This window comes from Coregonus lavaretus, assembly GCF_964263955.1.
Source record: "Coregonus lavaretus genome assembly, chromosome: 5".
NCBI lineage: Eukaryota > Metazoa > Chordata > Actinopteri > Salmoniformes > Salmonidae > Coregonus > Coregonus lavaretus.
Genome location: NC_139992.1, coordinates 35,641,221 through 35,654,294, shown reverse-complemented (window position 1 = coordinate 35,654,294; position 13,074 = coordinate 35,641,221). Strand labels below are relative to the sequence as shown.

The 13,074-nt window shown below is 41.4% G+C and overlaps 1 protein-coding gene across 1 annotated transcript; it reads left to right on the top strand.

Moving 5' to 3' along the window:
• On the top strand, positions 1 to 10,202 carry LOC311129896 (L-lactate dehydrogenase B chain). Its single transcript, XM_084162425.1, has 8 exons — positions 1 to 200; positions 6,871 to 7,010; positions 7,316 to 7,433; positions 7,665 to 7,838; positions 8,137 to 8,310; positions 8,658 to 8,775; positions 9,165 to 9,288; positions 9,434 to 10,202. Exons 2-8 carry the CDS (start codon positions 6,882 to 6,884, stop codon positions 9,599 to 9,601), a joined length of 1,005 nt encoding a protein of 334 aa, XP_084018551.1. The 5' UTR covers positions 1 to 200; positions 6,871 to 6,881; the 3' UTR covers positions 9,602 to 10,202.
• The last annotated feature ends 2,872 nt before the right edge of the window (positions 10,203 to 13,074 follow it).

The following is a 13,074-nucleotide window of genomic DNA, read 5'->3' as shown; positions in this document are numbered from 1 at the left end:
GAGATTCTCCCCGTGTCAAACTCAGCCAGTGGTCAAGCCCTATGATGCATCCTCCTCCTTCTCTTGATAAAAAAACTTTAAACCCCGCACTCCACAAGTGAAGTCATCACGCCCTCTTACTACCTGCCTTCCGACGCTGCTTCACTCGCCTTCCTCTTTGGAACAAAAAGGATATAACCGCTCTTTAAAATCTGCTAAAGGTATGTATCTAGCTACGGCCGGTGTTTGCTTTGAATTTTCATACATTTTCTCTTCTGTCATGTGACGCACTTACTCATCACTTTGCTGTATGCTATGAAATGCACGTAGGCCTACACACTTTTTGGATACATTCTGTAGCTTGCAACCTGGTTGCAACAGCCTAAATAATGTTATTGATGTGCATACATGGTTTGGGATTTATTGACATTTGGAATAGTCGATGTGGGCTATTGCAAAACCTTTTTAGATCGACTTTACGGCTGAATAAATAAATAATACATTTAATTTAGCAGACGCTCTTATCCAGAGCGACTTACAGTTAGTGAGTGCATACATTTTTTTTATACAGAAATGTCTATTGCCGCGTTTGTAGGCTGTCTAGTCCTATGCTACACAAAGCCTAATGGCATGCTGTGTTTTTGCGAGGTAGCCTAGCTCCCTAGAACAACCTAGTCGATCGGTTCTCGCAAAAGTGAAAGGGGTGGATGTCGCTCACTTTACAGGAAACGGACATCTTTTCCTCGTTGAGCTTCGTGAGCGACTTGGTTTTGAACATGACAAAGTTCTCGTGTTACGGAATGTGTCATTTGTATACGTGGTTAATGATTGACTACTTTAATATTAGCTTGAACTGTGCAGAGTGTTAATGGAATGTGACAAACGAGGTGGAGGTTATAGATTTTCTGCCATCTTGCAGCCGACTAGTACAAACAAGCATCCGGCGGTCAAGGACGATGGAAGGACAATTGCGTCAATATGATTACTAAAGTGTATTAAACATTGGCCTGTAAGGACATAGCTACGTTTTTATACGGAATTATAATTTACCTATTGTGAAGTCAGTTATCGCATGGCCGACATCTTGAGGCTTCAATATTTTTTTATATGATCAAGCCTATTAGTATTAATAGGCCTCTATAGGGTGACTCCAGGCCAGCAAGGCCCGAATATATTTTTGGTATCTCAGATTGTTCTGGCAATCATCACACAGACACTTAATTGGGACGAAGTATGTTTGATATCCTTTTCACATTTGTATCCTAAACCATTTTTGAGAAGATCATGATGAAAGTGGCAATTTTAAGCCCTTTTTAGACTACATGCCTTCTATGAACCGTACACGATACAGACAACATCTTGGTGTTATCCATTTTAGTCATTTAGAAAACTCTCTTATCCAGAGCGACTTGCAGTAAGTAGTGACTGCATACATTTTTCGTAGCTAGAGGTCCCCCGTGGGAATCAAACCCACAACCCTGGCGTTCCAAGCGCGCGCCATGCTCTACCAACTGAGGCACACTGGACCCATTATAAAGAGTCCTTAGTGTGTTCTAAATATGGATGTCTAGATTCTGAAATACATTTTTCACATTAATATTTTTAATGTTGAATAAATTGTGTATCTCAAGTACCCTTTTTGATTTTGTTCATATTAACACATATTGTTTTAAACAATATACTCTACAAGTACATCACATTTCCAGAGTGCATGCCCTGTAACCTTTTAAATTATGATAAATGTCATGAGCACCACCAACACAGGGAATGGGAAAATTGATTTAAAGGGAACTCCCTCTGTTGGCGGTTTGCTGAATGTGCAATCCTGAAGGAGGGCTGGGATTGGTTAAAGGGGAAGTTTACTTTATTTAAACCAAATCTCTCTTTTTGTTGTAAAATGGCATGTTTATAGACTTATTTTTTAGGGGAAGATCAGCTTGCAGATTGTGGCTTCTAGCAATGTAATTGTCTGCATGATTTCATATATATATGTGTGTGTGTGTGTGTGTGTGTGAATCCCCAAACCATCACACTACCACCACCATGCTTGACCGTTGGTATAAGGTTCTTACTGTGGAATGCAGTGTTTGGTTTTGGTTTTCGCCAGTCATGATGGGACCCATCTCTTCCAAAAGGTTGACTCAAGTTTGCCAAAAAGCACCTGGATGATCATCAAGACTCTTGGAAGAATGTTCTATGAACAGATGAGTCGAAAGTATAACTTTTTGGACAACATGGGTCCCATTGTCTTGCTGGGTCCCATGAATTCTACTCCGTATCAGAGAATTCTACAAGAGAATGTCAGGCCATCCATCTGTGAGCTGAAGCGCAGCTGGGTCATGCAGCAAGACAATGATCCAAAACACACAATCAAGTCTACATGAAAATGGCTAAAAAGCAACAAAATTGAAGTTTTGGAATAGCCTAGTCAAAGTCCAGACCTAATCCTAATTGAGATGTTGTGGCAGGACTTGAAACTAGCAGTTCATGCTTGAAACCCCCCAAATGTGGCTGAGTTAAAGCAGTTCTGCATGTAAGAGTGGGACAAAATTCCTCCACAGCGACGTGAGAGACTGATCAACAACTACAGCGTTTGGGTGGAGTCATTGCAGCTAAAGTTGGCACAACCAGTTATTGAGTGTAAGGGGGAAATTACTTTTTCACACAGGGGCATTGGGTGTTGCTTATGAAATAAGTATGTCATTGTTATTTGTTAATTCGGGTTCCCTTTATCTAATATTAGGTTTTGGTTGAAGATCTGATAACATTCAGTATCAAAAATATGCAAAAGTAGTGGAAATTAGAAAGGGGGCAAATACTTTATCACAGCACTGTACATTATTGTGTGTTGCTGTATTTCTGATACCTTCAGACTTCTTCTGGTAGATGTGTTTTATCACCCCTTTCCATTTGTTTATCCAGAAATCAAAGCCTTTACTTATGCCTAATTTTTAAGATGGAAAATGGTTGAAAATGTATCTGTTTTCATTTCCCCAAAATATAGACTCCTATCTTTCATTTGACACCCAATTTGATATGCTCCTATGAACTTCACATGTTGGTGCTCATGGGTCCTTTTTGATGGAAATGCTCATTGTTCCAAAAAATTTCTAAGCAAAATCAAAACGTTTTTTTTTTTTTAATGTCTGAATCTAGAAAAATCCATATTTAAGAGCACACTATGGAGTATAATGTCTGTATGTGCGGTTCATGGATCATAGGGTCTTACAAGAGGCATGTATGGGCCTAAAATGGCAACTCTCATTATGATTTTCAAAAAAATGGCTTGTGATAAATGTTGAAAGCATATCAAACATCCTTCCTCCCAATGAATTTTCTATGTGAGAATTGCCAGAACAATCTGATACCAATTTTTCTTCGGGCCTTCCTGGTGTAGAATCGCCCTATAGAGGTCTAATATAAGCTACTAGAACATCACATTTGAAATGCTATGTTATAGCTACGCTGAACAAAAATATAAACGCAACGTGAAGTGTTGGTCCCGTCTTTCATGAGCTGAAATAAAAGATCCCAGAAATGTTCCATAGGCACAAAAGCTTATTTCTCTAAAATGTTGTGCACAAATGTTTACATCCCTGTTAGTGAGCATTTCTCCTTTGCCAAGATAATCCATCCACCTGACAAATGTGGCATATCAAGAAGCTGATTAAACAGCATGATCATTACACAGGAGAATCTTGTGCTGGGGACAAATGTCCACTCTAAAATGTGCAGTTTTGTCACACAACACAATGTGACAGATGTTTTGAGGGAGCGTGCAATTGGCATGCTGACTGCAGGAATGTCTGCCAGAGCTGTTGCCAGAGAATTGAATGTTAATTTCTCTACCATAAGCCGCCTCCAACGTCGTTTGAGAGAATTTGGCAGTACATCCAACCAGCCTCACAGCTGCAGTATGGCGACGAGCGGTTTGCTGTTGTGAACAGAGTGCAATCATGGTGGGGTTATGGTATGGGCAGGCATAAGCTACGGACAACCAACACAATTGCGTTTTATCGATGGCAATTTGAATTCACAGAAATACTGTGACAAGCTCCTGAGGCCCATTGTGAGGTCCTTTTTTAAATGTATTTATATTTATTTAATGTATCTGTGACCAACCGATGCATATCTGTTTTTCCCAGTAATGTGAAATCCATAGATTAGTGCCTATGAATTTATTTCAATTGACTGATTTCCTCATATGAACTGTATCTCAGTAAAATCGTTAATTTTTTGCATGTTGCGTTTATATTTTTGTTCAGTATACATAACAATGATGTGTCTTGGGATTGCCCCTTCAGTCCACAGTGAATAGGCATCCTCTCTGACCCCAGCCATAGGGCCATTATCCACCCATTTGTCTAGTATTTTGTTAGCCAATTTCTATAGGATTGTTCTGTGATTGACTGACGGGGGGAACACATTGTGCCAGGCAAGCAGTCCTCAGGGGCAAACCTCTGTTTCCCTCTCGCCGTGTCTAGACTTGACAGTTCATGCAGCTTTAGTATTCTGATCATAGAGTACTGATTATGGAATTCCGAACGCATTATGCGTCTACGCCTACATTTAAATGTGTCCACAGTGTGTCCGGATTGGCTTTTCCCACGCTATATAAAGTTCCAGAGTGGGATCTCTGCTACTTTTAGAGTTATGATCCAATTTGTAAGCATTACGGAAAGTATTCAGACCCCTTGACTTTTTCCACATTTTGTTACGTGACAGCCTTGTTCTAAAATGGATTAAATGTTTTTTTTTCACTCAATCTACACACAGTACCCCATAATGACAAAGCAAAAACAGGTTTTTAGAAATGTTGCTAATTTTATAAAAAAATTAACTGATATGACATTTACATAAGTATTCAGACCCTTTACTCAGTACTTTGTTGAAATACCTTTGGCAGTGATTACAGCCTTGAGTCTTCTTGGGTATGATGCTACAAGCTTGGCACACCTGTATTTGGGGAGTTTCTCCCATTCTTCTCTGAAGATCCTCTCAAGCTCTGTCAGGTTGGATGGGGAGCGTTGCTGCACAGCTATTTTCAGGTCTCTCCAGAGATGTTAGATCGGGTTCAAGTCCGGGCTCTGGCTGGGCCACTCAAGGACATTCAGAGACTTGTCCCAAAGCCACTCCTGTGTTGTCTTGGCTGTGTGCTTAGGGTTGTTGTCCTGTTGGAAGGTGAACCTTCGCCCCAGTCTAAGGTCCTGAGCTCTCTGGAGCAGGTTTTCATCAAGGATCTCTTTACTTTGCTCCGTTCATCTTTCCCTCGATCCTGACTAGTCTCCCAGTCCCTGCTGCTGAAAATCATCCCCACAGCATGATGCTGCAACCACCATGCTTCACCGTAGGGATGGTGCCAGGTTTCTTCCAGACGTGACGCTTGGCATTCAGGCCAAAGAGTTCAATCTTGTTTCATCAGTCCAGAGAATCTTGTTTCTCATGGTCTGAGTCCTTTAGGTGCCTTTTGGCGAACTCCCTGACCAAGGCTCTTCTCCCCCGATTGCTCACTTTGGCATGGCGGCCAGCTCTAGGAAGAGTGGGTGGTTCCAAACTCCTTCCATTTTAAGAATGAATGAGGCCACTGTGTTCTTCGGGACCTTCAATACCACAGAAATGTTTTGGTACCCTTCCCCAGATCTGTGCCTCGACACAATCCTGTCTCAGAGCTCTACGGACAATTTATTCAACCTCATGGCTTGGTTTTTGCTCTGACATGCACCGTCAACCGTGAGACCTTATATAGACAGGTGTGTGTGCCTTTCCAAATCATGTCCAATCAATTGAATTTACCACAGGTGGACTCCAATCAAGTTGTAGAAACATCTCAAGGGTGATCAATGGAAACAGGATGCACCTGAGCTCAATTTTGAGTGTCATAGCAAACGGTCTGAATACTTATGTAAAGTTATTTCTGTTTCTTATTTTTTTAAAAGATTTGCACAAATTTCTAAACCAGTTTTTGCTTTGTCATTATGGGGTATTGTGTGTAGATTGAGTTTTGTTTTAAAGGTAATCCATTTTAGAATAAGGCTGTAACAAAATGTGGAAAAAGTCAAGGGGTCTGAATACTTTCTGAAGGCACTGCACGTTGACCAATAATGGTTTGAAGGAATGCCAGTTTGCTAGTCTTAAATTGGGCTACAGTATATCAAGCTATATACACTAACTGCACTAGAGTAGCTCAAGAAAATAGCAGGACATTTTAGAAAAGTGACATGTAACCCACTATATACTATGCAAAATGGTTTCCAAAAGGTTAGGAAATGTGTGTCAGAACAAGACCTGGATAGGGTTTTTCCTGACCCTTGGCCTCAGACACTAGGATCAGACCTAGGTTCAAATACTATTTAGTGTAGGCTATTTCAATTACTACAAAATGTGTATTTGGATATGTTTTCTTTGAAAATAGGCTACAAGTAGTTGAATATTGGAATACATTTTCAAATATTTAAATACTCCATGCATTTGAACCCAGGTCTGTTTGGTCCTTGGGGTATTTTAAATAATGTATTTGGAAATTAGTAGTTTAGGCTGTTTTTATAGGAAGTTATTTAAAAATACTTTAAGATATTTCAAAAGTAGCTGATTTGGCCACATTCTTTAAAAATACTTACATTTATTTGAACTCAAGTCTGACTAGGATATTGGTTTTGAGTCAGTCTGGAGTAAATCAATTAAATACAGTAGTGTTTGTTTGATTGGCTTAAGAAATAGATTCCTTGGGTTGGATTCCCAGACACAGATTAAGCCTATGCCTGGACTAAAGAGTGTGCTCAATGGTGAATGTCAATTTGCTTGCTTTTCACAGCAGTTTTCAGTTGACGAACCTTGATTGATAACTAGACTAAAGGTTAAACGCTATCTCCTTCCTTCCCTCCCTCCCTCCAGCGTCGTGGATCATGTCGTCTGTGATGCAGAAGTTGATCACCCCCATGGCCAGCGGCCCCGCTGAGCCCCCTAGGAACAAGGTGACCGTGGTGGGGGTGGGCATGGTGGGCATGGCCTGTGCCGTCAGTGTCCTCCTCAGGGTAAGTCTGACTATCACTGCTACTTTACAACTGCATTACTACTCTTACTATTGCGTTATAAGTACTTTACAAGTACATTAGTACGAGTTTACTATGAGTTTACCTCTGAATTACTACTACTACTATTGTGATACCAACAAATAGTTACTACTCAGTTATTATGTAGACTAGTTGTAATTGTGGATTTTACCATGTCATTTCTAAGTAAATACCAGGTATTCATGACCAAACTATCCTTCCTCTCCTTCTGGCCCTTCTCCTCCTCTCCACCCCTACCTTCTCCCTCCCCCTCCTCCTTCCTGTAGGACTTGGCTGATGAGCTAGCTCTGGTTGATGTGATGGAGGATAAGCTGAAGGGAGAGATGATGGACCTGCAGCACGGCAGCCTCTTCCTCAAGACATCTAAGATAGTCGCCGACAAAGGTAAGAGAATCCCCTTTTTGTGTATGCCACTGGAGTGGCTCAGAGTCAAAATGGCAGAATATGTATGTATTTTGCCATTGAAAGTGTAATGCAGCCTTTTTTTAAACAAGTCCTTGCCAGTTTAAGGTTGATTGCCATTCATTGATTGCCATTTTGACATTTTTTTCCTGCTAAATGTGAAATTTCAAAATGTATTCTTAATTCAATTCCTCTTTCCCCATCTCTGTCCAGACTATGCCGTGACGGCTAACTCCCGCATCGTGGTTGTGACCGCTGGCGTGCGTCAGCAGGAGGGAGAGAGCAGGCTCAACCTGGTCCAGAGGAACGTCAACATCTTCAAACACATCATCCCCCAGATCGTCAAACACTCCCCCAACTGCACCCTTATCGTGGTGTCCAACCCAGGTACACAAACACACACACACACAGACAATTTAAATCTTGGACACAAGCTAAGTTGTTTCCATCATTATCCCCTAGATTGTGTTTTCCAACTCAGTCCCAACATTCCACCCTTATCAACTACTACAGTATCACACCACTCCACATTACAAGATGAAAGAGAGAGAGAGAGGGCACTGTGATGAGTGGGTGGCAGGGATGGGCAGTCATTTGTTAACGTTGTCAAGGATAAGTGTGTATTCATCCGTGTGTGTTTGTGACCCCTATCCCTAACTCTATCCCCATCTCTCCCTACCCCTAGTGGACGTGCTGACCTATGTGACATGGAAGTTGAGCGGCCTGCCTAAACACCGTGTCATCGGCAGCGGCACCAACTTGGACTCCGCCCGCTTCCGTTTCCTGATGGCTGAGCGCCTGGGCATCCATGCCACCAGCTTCAATGGATGGGTGCTGGGAGAACACGGCGATACCAGCGGTGAGTAGTGGTGATGAGTGGTGATTGGTCCTGGTAGAGCACAGAGACACCAGCAGTGGGGATGATGGTGATAAGAATGGTGATGTCAGTTGAGTGCGTACTTTAGTGGGAATCTGAGTGCATGTGTGAACGTCTTGTCACACCCAGTAAGCCACAAGGTTGTTGGCAGCTTTTAACGGCTTTTTAAAACAAAAGTACTTGTTTTGGCATTTTTACGTCACTCTGCACATCCAGTTATCTGGCAGAAATAATTAGTTATGAATGAGTTGAGTCTGCTTGTGTTTAAATGGGAAATTCAAATATATTTTCTAGGTAAATGAATGAATAAATAAATATCTGTGTGTTAGTCCCTGTGTGGAGCGGTGTCAATGTGGCTGGAGTCAACCTGCAGAAGCTGAACCCAGAGTTTGGCCTTGACGGAGACAAGGAGGACTGGAAGGCCACCCACAAGGAAGTGGTCGACAGGTAAATACCCTAAACCTATCCCTAGCTCCGTCCACAGTCTAAATATGCGCCTCTGACTCAACCTCACCCTGGTAGTAAAGCTGGAGTTTACACCATATTGCGCACCACCGTCTGATTCATTCATATCTACTGGAGTTGTCAAGGTGTAAGGGCTAAAATAAGGATGATATCAGGCTGGTCTAATTTTTGGTATCATTAATATATCTAGTTCTACTGACATTGTATACTAGAATAAATATCAAAGCTCGCACTCCCTTCCATTTTGGATTTTGAATTAACCTTTTATTTGAGTTAATGTTCATGCAGCTTCCTCTCATTGAGAGAGACCTGTTCAAGTCGGACGTAGATGTTGACTGACGGTGATTGTTTTGTTTTGGGTGCTCCTCCAGTGCCTATGAGGTGATCAAGCTGAAGGGGTATACCAACTGGGCCATCGGCCTGAGTGTGGCTGACCTCACTGAGAGCATCATCAAGAACATGAGCAGGATCCACCCTGTCTCCACCATGGTCAAGGTGAGGGGATTACACCCACAGACACATGTGTGCAGACACACACACAGTTACACACACATTATGCGCATGTAAACCCACACAGAGCGAATCAAACGCACACATTTCTATGCGATAATGACTGACGGCTGTGTTTTTGTTTCCCCAGGACATGTATGGTATTGGTGAGGAGGTGTTCCTGTCCCTGCCATGCGTGCTGAACAGCAACGGAGTGGGCAGCGTGATCAACATGACCCTGACCGACGCGGAGGTGGGCCAGCTGAAGAAAAGTGCAGACACACTCTGGGGCATCCAGAAGGACCTCAAGGACATCTAGACACAACACACACCAAACCAACAACCCACAGGCGGACGGACTTCACACCTCTACCCTCCCTCCGTCTCCGATGCAGTGACTCCCAGACCTAGTTCCAGCCCCCTTCTGATCTACTGTATCCATCCCCCTTTCATCTTAATCTGCTGGTATAAACTCTTCCTTTCACCCCCGACCTTTCCCTTTGTAGGATGAGGTTGGTGTGGTGTTTCCATGCTAGGTACTGTGTGAACCAGTATGACTGTACGTACCCTCATTGGATTCATGTGTTGAAGCTATTGTACTATGATCAAAAGAAAAGTGTTGGCTTTATCCTCTTTCATTTGCACTGTTCTGTTCACTCCCTTTAGGGATTGCAGAAACAAAGACCCTATTACTCAGTCACATCCTGTCAGGGAGCAGTGGTGTTGGTTATTGTGCTAGGTGAGGCGAGATGTTCAGTATGTTTCTTTCTGGCAATCAATGGCAAAGGGAGAAAGAGGGCAGAGGTGGAATCAATCAAAACATCCTACTTGAGTTATTATATCATACTGTAACTGCCATGTTGATTGTGTAATGAATGACAACAAACAATGAGTAACTTTAATAAATATTTGAACCTTTATGAAGAATTGTGTCCAATGACTGAAATGTCCCTCAGTAAACTGGGCTACAGAACGCCTCCCTCTGGTTAGATATCGCAACTAAATTATCTGACATTTAAAGATCCCTTGTCATGCTTTTATTCACATAAACCATCAAATTAATATTGACAATATGTTCAGTAAAGAAACATTCTGTCAATTAGGCAACACTTTTGCATGTTCAATCACAGAACCATATTGGCTTTTACATTGCTTTCCTTCCCAACCAACAAATTGCTGCGCTGTCCACTGTGTAGTGGTGCTGAAATGCATCTAGCCGATTCAAGGCAATTATTTTTCCTTATCATCATTACAAGGTGTAAGAATTACATTACACAAGACAAGAACAAAACTTTTATTCAGCAGACTTATGCATTTCCCAAACCCACCTTTTATAAGTAGACACACAAACTCTTTACCTTATGAGTGACTTGTTATAACGATGCTGCTATAACAGTAAGAAATTGACCATATCCATTTGTTCCTTCTTTGGAAGAGAAACTGCTTGTCCATTTAGGCAGGAACTTCTAGTTCTCGGAGGTAGAGTAGAATAGGCAACAGTTTGCTTGTCCTGGATCTTATGAGGTTGGCCTTGGATGGGTTAAATTTGTCGCGCTTTCCAAATCGGAGCCCAAATGGGTTGAAGTTGAATTTGCTGGTCCGAGTTAAACGATGTTTGCAGATCATTTGTCGCTGGTCTTCATCACCCTCTTTCAAAAGGTAACAAATGTTAGCATCTTCAGGTAAATTCGGACTGACAGCCTTGCTTCTCATCACCACAGAGTGCCCCTCTTGTACCTTAGCAGGTGTATGTCCTGAGAAAAGAGAGAGCATCAAATTATAAAATAGAATTTTCTTAGCTTATTACTTTACGATATTGAAAAGTTTGCCTCAGGACATTATGAGAAGAAAATGACCTATAAGATGTCAATATATTAAATTAACCAATTACCTGGGATATCCGTCCTCCCAAATCCATGCATTGGAGTCCCCAATGTTCCATACTGGCGAATTATCGCACAAACCAGGAAAAATGCCAGCATTCTCATTCTGTCAAAATCCAGTGATCACACTTCGCATCCAACCAATGCAGCAAGAAACTATATGTGGTCATCTACACTTGGCTGTCTTTCTTTGATGCATGACGTGTATTCTCTGCCTTTTTATATTTCCGTCTGTATGCCCCGGATTGTTAGGAGCTAGATGACAGCGGATGAGTCGCTGTCCACTGCTCTTAGTGGTGCTGAAATGAATAATTCATCACCTTCTAGGAAATGTTGACAATCCGCAACAAGGGATGACTTTTCTCTGAAAACATGACGATCAGATGTGGTTGTTGTTGAATTGATGCAGTTTGCTACAGTGCATGAGAGGATTGAGGGATATGGGAAGATTTTGGGCAGCAGTTTAGACACTAGCCAAATATAAATTATGTGTAAATAATATACATCTATATAACTTACTTCACCCATGATTGATTCTTGTAATGTTGGTCCATCAGAATTGCATGCATTCTGTTTGACCAACATTCAACCACATGTATAAAACTCACAACTCATTCAGGACGCATGGGGGTGCCAAGTGTTTGCATAGACAACACAACATATAGGGCCTATTTCTGGGAATGAAACGAGATTTCTTGATGAGAAATTATGCCATAAACCACCAATAGGCCTACCTATAGGCTAAACCACCTATAGGCTAGTCAACATTGAGAAATAGGACTATGCACTTGAAAAGGCTACGTGGACTGAACATGGATTAAGAGCGAGGTCAGGTTTCAATGTGTGGAGACACACTACACAGCCCTAACTATTGGCTGTCACTGGGTATTGTCCAGTTAAACAAATGAATGAAAGTTCAAGCGAACATTGCGCCACGTACACTTTCTGCGTCATCATCAGCGGAAATGAACTGTAGGCTACCTAGGTTTTATTTTTGTCGCAATTACTGTTTTTTTCCTAACACAGACTATTGTTTTAAAACAAAAGTGTAATTTGTGAAATTATTTAGGCTACTGTAATTAATGTCGAGGTCCCTCAATTGCAGACATGATATGCATGATAATAAGACTCCAGTAGGCCTAGTATAGTTTACATCGCCTAAAAAGGGAAACCATAGCCCTATAAATAGTAGGGCCAAATTCATGATATAAATAATACAATATCGAAATGTGAATGAGTATTCTTAATATCATGAATTTGGCATACTGTTTAAGGCTAGGGAAACCATAGAATAATACATGTGAACTTTGATTTTTAATTTATGTAGGATCTTCATTTGATCACTCGTTTGATGCTGAGAATTATCCTGCACAGCACGAAATTCAAACGTGTAATGTATTTGAGTTTTAAAAAGGCTTCTAAAGTTTGCAATTTACAGTAACGAAAAAGTGATCAACTCCTATAAAAATTTCCATTAATTAAAATCCACATAATAATTCATATTTCCTGTTGCTGCAGGATTATTTTCCTGCTGTAGCAAACTGCTTCAAATTAAGATCCTACATCTGTATATTCTCCACTTTTGCTCACCTTTGATGTATTTTGATGTCTGTGTGTGGACTTCAGTCCTGTACATGCAGCCAGGGAATGTTGACTTTCTGTTCACAGACGAGGGTCGGATTCAATTACAAAAAGTAGGCGGGCTGGACAGTGGACTGCTAAGAGTGAGGCACTGGGACCATGGGATGTATGTTGCATCCTCTTCTGAGTCCAAGTGAACTCCAGTGGAATATTCGGATGTGAGAAGATAGACAGTTTACAGTTGAACCTACAGAGGAGAGGACCAACAAACTGAGAGAGCATCAGTGGCACTTATCTTTTCTTTACTTAAAAACGTGTTGATAGCAAC

What these genes read in the sequence shown, in the direction of transcription:
- LOC311129896 (XM_084162425.1), top strand. Translation starts at nt 6,882, where the DNA reads ATGTCGTCTGTGATGCAGAAGTTGATCACCCCCATGGCCAGCGGCCCC. An exon ending in CCGTCAGTGTCCTCCTCAGG is followed by an intron (nt 7,011 to 7,315) that starts GTAAGTCTGACT and finishes TCCTTCCTGTAG; the next exon opens with GACTTGGCTGATGAGCTAGC. An exon ending in AGAACACGGCGATACCAGCG is followed by an intron (nt 8,311 to 8,657) that starts GTGAGTAGTGGT and finishes TCTGTGTGTTAG; the next exon opens with TCCCTGTGTGGAGCGGTGTC.